We start from the raw sequence: 16,149 nt of genomic DNA on the forward strand, positions 1-16,149 counted from the left end.
ATAGAACTCAAACCATCATCATCATCATCATCAACTAGAAAGTGAATACAAACTAAAAGCGCTGGGTCACTGACCCAGGACCATGACAAAAAATGTCTTGACCAGATTAAAATCCAACCCGTCGGATTTAACATGGCAACGGAAAGCTGTGACACCAGGATGACCCTTGTGTTCTCTTATAAAGTACAAGCAGATAATCACAATGTGATTAAACATTTTGAATCCATGACATGTCGCCACTGCCCGCAGAGTTTAGTAATCTTGCTTAGTATGTTGTCTCTTTGGAATCAGGGTGCACCTCATACAGGGCAACAATAAAAACAGATGGCTTCTGTTTTTCCTCACGTACGCCACAAGTGTGAAAGCAAGAAAAATGTATTTATGTAACACATTTCACAGACAGGAGTCACAAATGCAGAAATAAGAGCAGTACAAAAATGTCAGGAAACCTCACAAAAAAAACCTAAAAGAACAAGGTAAAAATACACAGTGCATAAAAGCAGATCCAGTGCAAACATATTACCCAAACAGCCATCTCAACAAATATTTGTTAGCTTTTGAAAGATGATATCGTGCACATATCTCATCCTTGATACTGTAGCAGCTAAATTCAATACTTTAATTAACTACAACCTTTTCTCTGTTTGTTTTACTACTGTGGATTGTCATATCTTTTGCAGCGTTACATGCAGTGCTCACACTTCACTTTGTAATACGAATAAGAAAGCTGTGTGTGCGATGTTGGTTGGGAACCGATCAGAATGCAACCAGTTGGCAATCAGCTGAGTCAAGTTCCTTGTTGTGAAGAGCAGTGCAGATGTCTTGTGGTCATCGACACAGACTTTTTGTCAGTCTGTCTGAGAGATCTTATTTCATCTATTTAGAAAAGTTTCATGCACTCACCAGGCTACTTCTTGATATCTCTAACATGGTTTCTGTCTTATTTTCTACTCTAGTGTAACTGAGCAGTTAGTTTGACTGTAATATGTCAGTTAAGCACATTATTTATATGTGTAAATGCTAATACAAAATAAGGAAAAACATACTATATGAAAAATGCAGTGTAGTTTACACTAATACAGTGTAAACTATATTAGTAGTAGTTAAAATAACCTGAGATTATCAAAACAAAATGCACTATGTACAGTCTTCTTCTGTACATAGTACAGATCAGTATATAGTATAGATACTGATGGAAAAAATATTACTATATAAATTCACAAGTGAGCAATAAGTACATACTTCAGTTGTTATCATAAGTTTTTATCATTGCGATATGATACCACTGATTCACATGTACGCTGATGAATCTGAACACAGTGGTATATCTGAATCATTTCCTTCTTGAGGTCATTTACTTCCATAATACTCACAATTCCTTGATAGTACAGCAAACCCTCCCCTTCACACTGGTCCTTCTGCCTATGACTCATTAGCTCTCTGTTTCCACTGTCTATCACCAGCTCTCCCTCTGCCATAGACAATGACTTTACTCTTTCTTCTCTTCAAAAAGCTTTACAGCACTGGGTTACACACTGTCTGTGGCAATTTGCTCACTGTCTTCACAATTTCATGCAGTGGACATTATACCTGGTCCTGCAGTCGTCTAAAGACTTTATAGCAATTTGACTTCAGAGAATTCTTTTCTGTAATGAGGACAAAACTTTCTGTGATTCTCGTGCTACTGATTTCCATCTATGCGTGAAATAATTCTGTCATTCCCCAATGCTTTATTGCTGTTTGCCTATTCCGCTTCCACATTTTTATTGTTTTCCTCCTTTGCTTCGCTGCATTTCTGACCATTGAAGAACACAGGAAAAGGTTTTTTGCAAACATTTGACAACACCAAAATGAGTCCCGGGAAGCCGAGCAATGAACTTAAAATGGACTAAACTATTTTTTGCATTCATCTCCTAAATCGTTTTGACAGCATTTGCCAGCAGCTGAAATTAACTGATAATGTTAATCCTTATTAAATCACTGACAGCTGTGTAGAACAACATTTTCTCGTGTAAAACTGGTTTAAATGCTTAGCTATGACTATATATTGAATGGTACCAACTGATTCAGATAAGTGGATTAAAGCGGCTAAAATTGCTTACATCTACTGTAAAAGCGCAGCCTGTCTATAAAGACCCAATGTGCATTTTGTTCTGTACCTTTAGCACGCTGGTGGTTGAAGAGACATATTTGGGATATTTGGGTCTCTTATGAATAAAAGCTGAAGGTGAAATGTTAAAGCATGACCTACAGTTATTTAAACATACCAGTACATGTAGTTTTTTTTCCGTGGAAACAAAGATAAGCTCTTGACCTTAAAAGTTAGCAGAAACAGCTTCTTGTAGGTGTTTTCATAGTAAAGGCATATCTCTAATGCCAAATGTATGCTACCTCTTGTCTTAAATGATATAAATAAACACACCATTGAATGGAAGTGCTCTTGCATCAGTCTGCATTTGGGCTGTATTTGCTGGTGTATCTAACCCTGGACAAACTTTTCCATGAAGTGGAATCATGTATTTCAAATAACCTGGAGATTTCATTTAGAAACCTTTGTCCTAGTCTTAGGCATTCAAATCATGTTTTTTTTCTCAGACCTTGAGAGATCTCATTAGAGCTTGACACCACACAGTTTGAAAGAGAATACTAGATCCAAGATGTCGGAGGTTTAAAAAGGACTGGTTCCCCCTATCTTATCTAGAAAAACAGTTTTTAGTTTTATGGATTCAGAGAAGTTCTAAAAATTATGGCAAAATGTCAGTTTTAGGTTTTGTTTATCAGCTTTTCAACAAAGTTTGGTTCATTGGGAAAAAGTCCATGTCCTGTTTTTTTTTTTTTTAATATGACTATAAAGGTGCTGGCAATACATCACTACACTTTCATACAGCTGAAATCCCTTCATCAAGCCATTCAGTTTTAGTCATTCAAAGCATGTTTAACCTTTGTTTGCTGCTTAACAGGGGGCAATTGGCTTTCATAGCACTGCCCTTTCAGGCAAGATTTGGTGCCAATTTATTCTCAGTAGACATAAAAGGTCAATTTACGCTGTTGTTCGGAAAGTATTTTTCCTATTTTTTTCTTAACAGCCACAAAAACATTCTACCAGCAATTAGGAAGCAAAATGGGAAGCATTTTAATAGGTTTCTGCCACTGGCAGGTCAACATTTTTGCTTATCTGGTAACAACAGTGCTACTAATCAACATCTTGTGCAGACATACACATTTTTGAGAGAAATGTCCGAGCTCAGTGATATAATTCATATTTGTAAGCATTTCTGACAGGATTAAGAGTAATTCCATTGGTGATCTCTTAACCTTGCAATCTGACACTATCACAGGTCAAAATTTCAGTTTGTCCAATACAGTAAATCACCTTCAAAATGATAAGATCCCTATCAGCTGCAGTTCTGATTCTTATGTAACCCTTTAAGGCAGCTAAAGATAAAGTGCACATGTTAAATGTTAGGATACTAATGGTTATATTTATTGCAATGCAAAGCAGCGCAGTGCCTTGCAGCAGCAGCCCTCAATGAGCGCATTGTCGAGTTACAAACTCTTGTTTAATGTGTGTGTAAACTGTGTAATCCCCACTGAGCATGGAGGGTTATCACCAACTCTAGCATTCATTTAATAAATCTTTGTCAAGACCAAAGAGTAGATGTGTCGGTTACAGCAATTCTAGAAAGCAGGTTGATTTTATGTATATTTACACATCTTGTAGTTTTTTCTTATAATGCCAGGTGGAGCTCTTTGCAGTATACATTTGGATTCCATAGCCTATCTACCAACTGTACTAATATAGAGACCTGTTTGTACATCTGGTACCTGTTTTCCATGATAAGAAGAGCTGTCAGCAGTTCCTGGTCCATTCAAAGGCTATAACAAAAGTATCACAAAAGCTGCGTCCTTTTAATCTTTTCTCACCCTCTGATCCTAACTGATAATCTAACACTGTTATGAGCCCAGTGGGAGTCACAGCAGTGTTGTGAAGCCGTAGCTGTAGTGGATCTACAATGCCAGCATTCAGGGTTTGTGCCAACTTTGTGTGCGACATAAAACTAAATAAAAGTCAAAGCTGACTTTCTGCTGAAAGGCACAAAAAACCAACAGTGGAGTATAGCTATGGTAGATGAAGGTTAGCAGTCAATTAAGCTTGAAACTCAGCAGACAAAACAAAGAGGTCACAGATAATGTGTATTTGTGTGCCTGTGTGTGTTTGTGTGTGTGTGTGTGCGTGTGTGTGGTGTTATCTTTAGCGATCCCTCCCTGCTGTGTGCTGTCAGATAGTTTCTCATTACGCCAACTTCCTCTCTGCTGAGACTAGTGTAGAATACCGTGTGTGTCTGTGTGTGTGTCTTTATTTATTGCATGCAGTCTGAATGTTTGGAGCAGTAAATTAAAGGCTTTCATGTCCATGTATAAATTAACCATTAAAAACATGTAACACTTCACGTCCCTGTACTTATGTGAGCAAAGCCGTTTGGAAGTACTTAACTGGACATCATTTGGGAGGTCATATATAAGCTAACCAGCACATATGACTATGAAAAAAATGTCGATTTGTGTGTTAGCATACTTTCCCAACACGTAGTGCAACCTTTTAGAGTTCAAAAATATAGTTCCTCAACAAATTATATCTGTAAAAGTGGTCAGCTAGTCATTGTTGTGGGATGTATTACCATGGTAATTAGTGAAATGTCAGAAATGGGTTGCAGATGGACGTTTGCCTATTAAGAAATGTTTTTCCGTTGTTTTCTTGCAAATATCAGGATTCCAATGCAAGATAAAATAAACCAAATATATTTTAATAAACTTACAAAGACTGTGACCAAAGGACACTGCAGGGAAAAGCAGGATAAAGCCAACAAAAAAAATGATAATAATAATAAAAGGACAAACCAAAACTCAGGGGAATATGTAAGAATGAGGCAGGACACAACATGGCAAACAGCAGGATAAACAGAAAGTCAGACAAAGAGCAGAGGCAAAAATATATATTTGCTCAGGGGTGTGACGAGACACCAGTGGGAGGCTGTTTAGGGCAGGACAGCTCGGAGAGTAGCTGGCCCGTGCTTGTAGACAAATCCAACACTTTCATAGTGAACAAAGCCGTCACAAGGAGTATTTTCAATTTTTTTCCTGACTGGTTGAGAAGCACACGTTTTCCACTGACAAACAGGTGGTTGCTAGGGGGTTACTGTAGGTCTGTGTGATTGGAGCTTTAGCGATCATTTTCTCTTCAGCAAGCACTAGCAACCAGCCAGGGAATGCTCATTTTTACTTCATGACCAGTTAGACCATCTAGGCCTCTGTGACTGGGCCTTATTCAGCTACAGTGGTCGGTAAAATAAATGACGTATACACAAGCCAAAGAAGCAAAAATACCACACACATATTTCCTCATCCTTGCCATTCTTTTGCTCTCTCGCCTTGTCTTTTTTTAATCTTCCTCTATCTGTCGCTCTCTCAAACACACAAAAACACACAAAGCCCTGCACCATGTTGATACCTGTCAAGCTGTCTCTAAGCTTCACTGCTGTAACTCTTTTTCTGATCCTTAGTCTTTGAAGTGTCATAGTGCAGATGATGATCATCAGGGGATTGTACTCACATCTTATTAGTGACATTTTGATTTGAGTGTCAGTGTATGTGTGTGTGCATGTGTCTGGTTTATGATCCTGTTTGCAGTCCTTCATGTTCAGACATACTTTTGAGGGTTAATGTTGATACACTCTTGTCATTTACAGTCAAACTGATCATATATAAGTGGCCTGTCAGAGCAGAAATAGTCTTGAGTGGTATTTTTTACTGATCTGCAGTTAACGTGATGTAAGTGGCAAGCAGAGCATGTAACTTTTTAACTGTCTGTTTGCTTTTTTTTTGATGGACGGGTGTAAAAGCAACAGTAAAGTTTTCTTAACTTGAACCAGAAACCATTCAGCGTGTTTGTTTATTTCATTCATTTATGCTCTCAAATCCAGAGTTTTGTGCAACAGAGCTGTGTTAAGCGGGCATCACAGAGGAGTATCGTTGAATTCCTCTTTGAAAGCTATCCTTCTGTTATTTCCCCCAAAGGTTGGATAAAAAGCTAAGATACCATAAAGACAAAACTAATCAAAACAGCTTGTTAATTTTATTGAATTGAAGCTGTCAGCCAAGCTTCCTCTCATTTAAATTTTTAATTGTTAAAGATATACAGATTTTACAGTCAAAGCATTTCCCAAGTGCTGTTAAAGAGAGCAAGGGCTTTTCCAAACATCTTAGCTTTTTGATACTTTGCACATAGACAAAAAAAGTATGTCACAAAAACATAAAACTACAAGGGTCAAAATCAGTCCCTGTGAGGCCTAATAGTCAGTTGTGTATCCTTTTTGCTGGATAACAGCCTGCAGACATTTGCTCTCTCATGCTCCTCCAGATGTGATGGCCTTCAGTTCAGCCCACAGATTTGTCAGGGCTTTGCCTAAGCCAGTCAGTAACATTCTCTTTGGCCTTCTGGAGGTAGTTCATCAAGGTTGTTGTCGTGTTGGAAGACAAAGCAACAACTCAGACTCAGGTTTGCTGCCGACTACTGGAGGTTTACTTTCAGAATCTTCACATTTCCGATTCCTTCCACCTTGACCAGATTCCCACTTCAAGACGCACTGAAGCGTCCCCACAACATAATACTGCCACCACCGTGTTTCACTGTAGAGATGCTGTTCTGTTTTGGGTTTTACACCTCTTCCCTCTTTCTCCAGCACAGGCAGTAGTTTAGTCTAGTTTATTCTCATCTGAACAAAGGATGTGCTTCCAGTTTGCATGATCCTTCTTCCGCTTGTACTCGGCATCCTTCACTCTGGCTTGAAGTGGCGTTTTTCCTGGTCTGAGACTTCAAAGTCCAGTCCTGTTCACGGTCCTACTGATGGTCTTTTTTGAGACCGCAGTTCCCAGCTTGACTAAGTCATTTCCTCGTGTCTTGGTAGTTCTGTTGTTTTTGGACACATCTCACTAGTTTTCTTTTCAGAGTCTGTGATTTGTTTCCTACCTCTGCCCGGCTTGTTCTGCACTGTGTGGCTCTCTTTCAACTTCTTGATGATACTTCTCACTACAGTTCTTGAAACACTCTGATAACTTTGTTTATCCGTCTCCTGCTTTGTGAGCATCAACAATTGTTTTTATTAAGTCTATACTGATTAATTTAGTTTTTTCTCAAGTGGCAGCTCAAACCCTTGCTTAAGTTTTTGTACTATGTGGAAAAAGTTTTAACTTCATTTAACTTGATTTTACAAGCTTAGAGCATTACAAAGATAACGCACATTATTGCAGCAGTGGTTTGTGCTACGGCTCAATAAAAGGTCAGTTTTTCAGGGGGATGATAACATTGACCCATCGACAATAATTCTGTTATTGTCTGCAAGTAGAAATAATGTTATATTAAAAAACATGGGGAAATGTTTATAAAACTTTAAGTTTCACAAGGGGATAATAATTTCATTCTAAACTATAGATTTCTGCATATTTAATAACTTTCAAATATATAGGCTGTATATATAAATCCTAATAAATAGATGTCCTGAAACAGCCAACGCTTTATTAAATTTTCTCTCCATCCACTGCTGAGGGTACTCAATGCCATTAGTTTGGAATGAGGTAATTAAGTTCTTCACTAAAGCAGAAGAGAAAGAACAGCATATACCTCTCCAGTTGTGTTTTATCTTTCCTCCCACTCCATAAATGTGTATAGAACAAAATGAGCAGCACAAAGTTGGTGTTGTTTGCTAACTAACAAAATGATTTTCAAAAAATGCACATTTTAAATTGGTTTCTAAATTGGTGGAAATGTATTTGTTACCGTGATAAAGATATCAAGTACAGAGTGTTTTCTTTCACAAAGATGAGTCGCTAGGTACATTTTCATCACCCAAAATCCCTGCTGGGAAGCATTTGTTCTCACATAGATCCCCTTCTTCCCCTGCTAAAGATCCTTGTTTTGAAACCGGCAACTATTACCACAGTAACAGGAATTGTCTTTAGCTTCAAATAATTGATTTTTTTTTTTTCTTTTTCAAGCAGGCCACTGCTGCTTGAAATCAAACCTTGTGGTCAGATTGTTGTGCCTACATGCTATAACAAAAGGCTGTACTTTGGAAAGTACAGTTTGTCAGATATCTGTGCAAAAGGTTTTTGAGGCTTTGGTTAAAGAAAAAAAAATCCTATACACCTACTCCATATATTTGCATGCTACATTGAATATAGCCTGCGAAGTATTTTACTATAACCTAAAATATTCATGACAAAACATGAAAGTTTAGCAAACGTTCATGCTGTTTCAAATCTTGAGGTGACATTTCTAAAAGTTTTATACTCACTTAATCTGCTTTATCGCGACTATTTGCCTGCGGCCTGATCGGACTGGATTAACAATGAAACTGAACCCACTCTAACTGTCATCAGCTCTGATGTTTCTACTTTAAATCCTGGACGTTGCCACACCCGCTTCAAAACACAGAGAAAGGAACAGAGGAGAAAAAGAAACAAAAATATTTCTCACTGACACATTACTTGCTCCTTCTTTTGCCGTAACTCATGAAGCTGGCCTTCTTGACCCCATTAGAACATCTCTATGGCTTTCACCTGTCTCTGGCAACTGAAATAAAAGTATATCCAGGGTTAATCGTAAGGTTAATGTGCAGTGTGAACTCTCAGGGTAATTAGTTCACTTCTTATTGATTGACCTCAACACTCGACCTTCCGTTGGGAGCTTTTATAGAAAAGTAAAAGGGTGTGAAGGAGGGAGGCAACGGGTGGCCAAAAAAGACGGTAAAGATCCCAAGCAATAAAGCGTTCAAGGTTCTATTGTACGAGATTCTGGCCGCTTGCTTCCTTTGCAGTAATGTGTTAGGTGTCAAAGCAATTGACCATTTAGTTCCACATAAGCCCCATACACCATTTAGGCCTCACTGGTTTTTGTTAACTTTTCGCCGATGCAATCCTTTTCATTTTCCCCCCAGACTCTAAGGGCATTCTTCCATGTAAAGGGAGATGGGATAGATAAAAGGGAAAAAGAAAAAAAAAGGATGAACAAAGACGTGAAAGAAAGTGTTTAGGTTGCTGAACACGGAGAAGGACAAGTGGGGTGATGCTGTAAAGGAGTAAAAGAGCATGGCGGTGCCCGAGTGCCGATCGCTGAATGTTAAACGTATATGCTGTGAATGGCTGAGCTCGGGGAGCTCGACGGGGAGGAACGAGTCCGTTAAAACTTTCTGTCCCCTTTTCACAAGTTGTTGGGCTTTTTTTTTTTTCACCTCCTGTATCCATGTGTAGTCATGTGACAGTTTTATTTTTATGTGTCTCACAGTCACTGTCTATGTCCCATGTGCCACCTCCCCACACCCTCTCCACCAACCCCCCCCCCCCCCCCCCACCCCACCCTTCTCTCCACCTCCAGGGAAGCTGGCGCAGAAAACTGGGGCACAGAAGGCTGCCAAACGCTCGCGTCAACCGCTGTCCATACCAAATGCCTGTGCAGCAGAATATCCACCTACGCCGTGTTAGCGCAGCAAGCTAAAGACCCGGTGAGTCACCTATGCAAAGCCTGATGTACTCTGTGGGACTTTGGGGTGTTAACGAGGCAACTACTACCAGGAGGAGAGGGTGCGCAGGTCAGTGAGCTGATTTTCTGTACGCAGACTCCAGCCACTATCCCCGTCAGACATATCACCGAGAACTACGTCTCTTAAGTCATTTATTGAGTTAACAGAAGGATATGGATGGCTGAGGCTGGCATGACTAGCAGAGCTTTATGTGAGATGTCTTACTTCATAACAATGAGAGCAGCCTGAGTGGGGCTGTCAGTTTTATAACTGTGACACAGTACTGTATAAATGGCTATTTTGATCACTGTGTGTTTGTCTAATTATATGTTGACTGGCTGTCATTCTTCCCATTACGCAAGTTTGGGGTTTATTTTTGTTTGTTTGTTTTTGAGCTTAAACTTGATGAAGGTCGGACTCTTTCAGTCCCGTGTGATGTGAGAGAGGCGAGGCGACGGGAGGAAGGAAGAGATTTTATTGTGTCTCTGTGTGACTTTTTTTTTTTTTTTTGCCTGGAGCACATAACGTGTTCCTCTATAAATAGTTCACGTGGCTCACAGTGTGTGTTTGACGTGACAAAAGCGGGCTTTTTAGCAGTTAATGGTAATGCACATTCTGATTCACTGACCTGTTCTCCTGCTTTAATGGTCATCTAAATACCCGATCACCTTCCTCGTAGATCCACCCAAAGGACCCTAATTCTCTCACTGTGTAACACCTCACACTATCACCCCATTTATTTTACACCTTACCTCTAATTCATTATTTTTACCCATTTTCTTGCTTCCCTTATTCCTTTTAGCTGTTTTTTTTTACCTGCGAATCTCTTGTACTGTTTACAGCAATGGCAGGTCAGTGTTTCCCACAAAAAAGCTCTGAAAAATCCGTACTGTACTTAGCATAGCTTTTGTCAGCAGAAGAACATCAAACATTGGGAACAAAAAAAAAATTGGAATTCATCAGTACCCCTATCTGGTCGCACCAAAAAGAAACAAATACAGTTAAAAGAGTATGAATATTGGAGGTAAGTTTTTTATACATCCCCCTGGCTAATGTTACACCCCTTTTTTATAGCAAATATTACCGCATACCAAATGTGCCTCTGATGCCATTGCTCTAAAGAAAAATTAAGTTAGAGGCAGAATATTGTAGTGAGTTGCAGCATATTATAAATGCTTCAGTCTCAAGGAAAAAGAAGGGAGGAAATAAAGGGTTTCATGGTTGCCGCACTCATTGAAAACTGAGAAATGAGAACATCTAATTGAGTTTATTTAAGCTGAATGCATTTTTAGTCTTCTTAACAGCATAGTTAAAAGAATCCCACTGTTGGGTAGCATCTAGTTGCCAGTGCATACACGGCATTGAAAAACTCCTGTCACAGTCACATTCACTTCTGTTTCTTGTTATCCCCAACCTTGGATGAAGCCGTGCAAGTGACAGCTGCCTTGAACGTTTCCTGAGACGGATAAAGTCATTTAATCCAACGCAAACATGGATAAGCCAAGTTGACAGTAGTGACACTGACTGGCGTCGCAACTTTTAGATGACCTCCCTGTTTTAAAGGAAGGACTCAGTAAATTGCGTAAACCTGAGATAATCAGCTGGTTTGTAAGCCTCAAGATTTCCGTGTCCTGCTTTAGGATTTATTTGTATTATTATTCCCTTCTGTTCTATTTCTCCCTTCTATTAACTGTAAAGAGGGTCAAAATAAGGGGATGGCCTTCAGGTAAGGAACTGCAGTTATTCATTATTTTTGTACCTCAGAGCTTGAATTACTTCACAGGGGTCTGGAAGCCATTTCAGACCCCAGGGAAACATTAACTCCCCGTAATATGGAAAACACAATAACTTTGACCCATAAGCCGAACGGGTCATTCCGGCCACTGTTTCTGGTTCCTGTGACTCCTCTTCCAGCCGTACAGTATTGACTTTTCCCTCGCCACACAGCAAGCAGGTCGACCGAGTTGACTGATAGAGGGCCAGGAGAGGGGGGAAACAAAAAAAAAAACCATTGACTTTTTTTTACATTTGTGACATCTGTGAAGAGTGTGGTAGTCATTAGTGATTCATCAGTCAGCCCCCAGTGCTGCCATTTAGACCCAGTGCACAGGACCAGAAGGTGTGTGGGTTAGTGTTTTTGTGTCAATGGCTCTCAGTCAGGAGCTGTTGCTGCTGGTGCTGAGTGCACTTTGTTGCTTTAGGGTGCTCCAGAGTTAGCTTTTTACTCCAGTGGAGATTGGGTTGTGTAAAAAGAAGAGAGAGAGGCAAATTGAATTTGGCAATAAATAAAAAAAGCAAGAAAGAAAGAAAGAAAGAAAGAAAGAAAGAAAGAAAGAAAGAAAGAAAGAAAGAAAGAGCCACATTCAGACATGCGAACACACTGATATATGGTGGTATGCACTTAAAAACACTTAACATGCACAAGCCTGCATGCATGCATGCATGTAAGTCTGGGCGAATGAAAACGCGCACACAGATGCTCAACACACACACACACAGACAAAGATGCACTCATATGCTCTGTCCAGGCTGTGTGGCTGTTGGAGCAGTGCTGAGTATCAGCAGCCCAGCTCTGACAGCTTATCCTGGGTTACGGCGCGAGGGACAAGGGGGGCTGAGGATTAACCTCCATGTTTAATAGAAAAGGGAGGCAGCGGGAGTGGGGGTTGGGGGGTAGGTGGAGGGATTTAGAAGCAGTGGTGCCATTACAGGCCGTTTACAGTGGAGTGAGGGATAGCCAGTTAATCCTGTTTACTTTCTATAGCCTCTGAGATTTCCGTGTGTGTATGTGTGTGTCCTGCGTGTTTGAGTGTCTATAGAGACCTTTCGCTATCAGACACGAGACAGAGGTGTTTTTTTTTTGGGGTTTTTTTTACTTTAGCGACACAGACAAGCGAGAAAGAGAGAGGGAGAGGAGGAGGATTTGATTGAGTTAGGTCATGAAGGAATACTAAAAGACCAAGCCACTTAATTCTTAAGATGACTCCAGTGGGAACACACAAACCCCACGGATACGTCTGGACTCTTTGCCTGCGCAGAGCTCACGGAGATCACGGGATTTGGAGCTGAGGGAGGTACTGGCTTTATAAAAGTCAGTTTAACGTTTTGCACCTCCAGTCAATAATGTGACTTCCACGTTTTTTTCCCCTTCGCATTTGTCAGCCCATAAAGCCGGTGCTCAAGTTGTGTTGACATTAAAGCTAATAGCAGCTTTCAGGTGCCTCTCCGAACTTGCATTCAAATACACTGAGCTTGCCTAAGCAGGCATCCAGAAATATGAATGGACACGAGAGGTCAGCGGTTCACAACAGCACCTGAGACTTTGGTTTAGTCAGCACAGATGAGCGCACAAGCAAACACACTCGACTTGAGCGAGGAGGAGAAACAGAAAGAGGGATTTTCTCATTTTCTTTAACTTATTTATGAGCCAATTACTGAATCAAAGTAAGTCGCTCCAAATAACAATATCCGAACTGATGTCTTTCTGCTGTAAAGGATTTCTCAGAGCTTCTTCTACCTGCCACGCTAACTGCATTTGGCCCAATCATTCTTATGAAATGATTGGCTTTGCCTGAGATAAATCGAGTCTTTTTCATCTGTTATCATCAGTGCTCGAGGCACCTAATCAGAATGGAAACATTTCAGAACAGGGCCTATTATTTAGACTAATAATGGCCACCGTGCTTGATTTGACTGTGGAAAAGACGATAGGGATGACTGAAGTGCTTCAAGGTGGCGACTCATATTTTAACTTATTATAATTTAACTGGCAGCAGTGTTTGGAGAGAAAACAAGGCCTGACCTAGACCAAGCGAGACTGCAAGGTTATGGTATGCAAATATGTCGCACTTGTCAGATGTAATTAAAGGATGAGGGGGCGCTAAAATTTATGAGGGACTCGGCATAGAATTGCATTAAAATCTTTTAATCCTTTGTCACATTAATGAAGGGTTAGCCAAGTGACAGCGATGACACAGGAAATTATGAATAAACAGGTGTAATGATTTAGTTGCGTGTTTGTCTAAAGATGCATAATGCCTGAGCGTGGGCAGGGCAAAGACTTGTTAATTAGATATTCAAAACTGAGTGGAAAGTGTGTGTTTTTCTTAATATAATTAGAGGGTCAGAATGTGTTGGAGGCGTTGGTTTTGACTGAATTTTTAAAATGTGAAATACAAATTTGGTCCACAAGATCCCTTGAGGAAAAAATGTGTCTTGGTGCAACTGGCTTTTTGTTTGCCCGTTGTCTTGAAGGCCTTTCATTTTCTTGCTCGCGTTCTGCATTTTGCATCAACAAACATCACAAACCTTGAACATTATGCGAAAACGGCAACACGTAAGGAAAAGGCTTCGCTTTGTGACACGGCGTCAGCACTCCAAGCTCAAGCAGGCTTTTGGTTTCTCTCGAGGCAACTGAAGTCAGAGTCAGTTAAGTTGAAACCTCGAGGGTTTGCAAAAAAAAAAAAAAAAAGACTCAATTTGAAGTATTTTGCAGTGAGTATGTAACTAGTGCTATGGCAGCAAAACACGCAACTGAGCAGCAGGATTGCTAGATTAGCAAAAGAGTTTTACCTTCGATGTAGTGGCACAGTGTGCCTGGGTGTACTGTTGAGTTTGTATGTACCTGTGTGGGAATAAAAGGGGCAAGTGACTGCCTTGAATTGAAAATGTCATTTTTTCCCCACTTTTCACAAGGGGCCTAGTATTTTCAGACCCTACATGGGAGGACTCTGAGAAACACTGCAAAAATATCAATGCTGTAAGTGGTAATGAATACTCAATATGTTCTCATTAACAAATAATAAATGTGCACATATTGATTATTGATTTTGCAGCAGTACATCCACTATAGGGGGAATGAATGGATAGCTTAAGCCTGTTTCCTGCCATCACTCAATAGGTTTTCCTTCCCAAAATTAAACATTTAAAATTCAAAGTCAGGCGATAATTAACTGTTGCTAGAACAAATTTAACCATCTTGTATTATATTACATGTAATATAAGCAGAACTATTATAGTGATGTCACCTGCCAGACACACCAGTAGTAATTAATTTCCATGTTAGCTAAGACTAGTAAGATGTGTAGTGAAGGAAATTTATAGATGGGGACCAAACACTAATGTGTTCAGTGTCACTGAATATGAAATATAGCTTTTGTCGCCCTTTGTAGATCAGGGTCTGGCTGCTGTACTGGGGTCAGCTTGCACTCAGCTTCATCATCTCTCCAGGCTCTTGGCTAGTTTTGTGTCAGCACGTTTGTCTGTGTAGATGGTAGGGCTGTTTGATACTGCAGATTTTGGTATTGATCCGATACAGGGCCAGAATAAAGGCAGCTTTTGTAGAGGCAAGCATTGTGTCATGATTTGCAAATTCTGAACACATTTCACTAGCCGCTAAATCACTGTGATTTCTGCTCTCCACTACAATTAGTTAAGAGGACAAAAGCTTTTCATGTCTTCTGAAGATGTGAATGTGACTGTCTCTAAAGTACTTGGCTCAACCTCTGTTCTTTAAATGTGCTATATGCTAAAAATAAAATAAAATTGACAGTCAACACAAAAAGGTTCAGTGATTTTTCATTATGCATGTTTGAAGGATATTTCTTTATTTCTAAGAAGAAAACATGTTTTGTTTAACACACGTCAGTGGGCTGCATACTGAACTTAGAGGACAGAAACAAAGTATTGATCCCACTGCGCTAGTATTGATCTGATACCAATATCAGTGGTGGTATCAATGCTATCATTATTCAGATCAGTCTGCTCAGCTCTAGCAGGTGCTTGCAAAGATGTTCTTTTTCTTTCCATCTGCCCAGCGTCTAGATTGTATCTGAAAACTGTAACATAATCACTGTGTTTACTGCAGTACTGAAAAGCTTAATATGATCATGCTACTTTGGAATTCAGCACTAGAAACACACATACAGATAAGTGAAGATTTTGTAATAAATACTGGATAAATTCTCCCGTTTGGTGGTGCCCTTTATTGTTCATATAGTTATTAATTTTGTGCACTTTAAGCACATCACCAACCAGCTGCAGTATTTGTACAGTGATAACTTAACATAAGGATACATATTAAACAGAAGTTGTCTAATCAGTCATAGGAAGACTACTTTTGCCAGCTAAGTTCAATATTCACATTTTTCTTCCAGTGGGAAAGTTGTAAGAGCAGTTAATGGAAAACGGGCCTTTTGGTGCAGGTGGACATGGAAAGCCACTAGTGAGGAGCAGGTCTGAATGTAGGGGGGAGGAAAAAAAATAGGGGAAGAATGAGAGCCAAAGAGAGGGAGATGAAGTGAGGGAGTGGGTGGTAGCAGGATAGGTAGGAGGGGGTGGGGAGGAGGAGTGAGAGGAGATAAGTAGGTTAAACTTCCTGAGCTCAAAATAGCTATCTTCTCCATCACATGGTAGCCAATCTGCCCAGGGGAGCCTGGCCATATACAGCAGAGCCTCAGCGCACTCGCTCTTTCTAATCTGCACTCCGTTTTATTCTCTCCTCCGACTGCATCAAAATATCACTATATCTATCTGGGGCAGGGCATCTGTGTGAGCCAGTAGCCTCGGGCCCGAT

General features: G+C 40.1%; 1 protein-coding gene across 4 annotated transcripts in view; it reads left to right on the forward strand.

The window, feature by feature from the left end:
- The window catches only part of adgrb2 (adhesion G protein-coupled receptor B2), a 191,125-nt gene that overhangs the window by 111,332 nt on the left and 63,644 nt on the right, over nt 1-16,149 (forward strand). For all 4 annotated transcript variants that reach the window (XM_085345892.1, XM_085345889.1, XM_085345891.1 and 1 more), the window contains one exon: nt 9,431-9,557. In XM_085345892.1, coding sequence (XP_085202018.1) covers nt 9,431-9,557 — 127 coding nt within the window. The remainder of the gene's footprint in view (nt 1-9,430; nt 9,558-16,149) is intronic.

The sequence above is a fragment of the Diplotaxodon limnothrissa genome, linkage group LG22, assembly GCF_057381915.1.
Source record: "Diplotaxodon limnothrissa isolate DT_005_m linkage group LG22, D_limnothrissa_male_GT1.1, whole genome shotgun sequence".
Taxonomy (NCBI): domain Eukaryota; kingdom Metazoa; phylum Chordata; class Actinopteri; order Cichliformes; family Cichlidae; genus Diplotaxodon; species Diplotaxodon limnothrissa.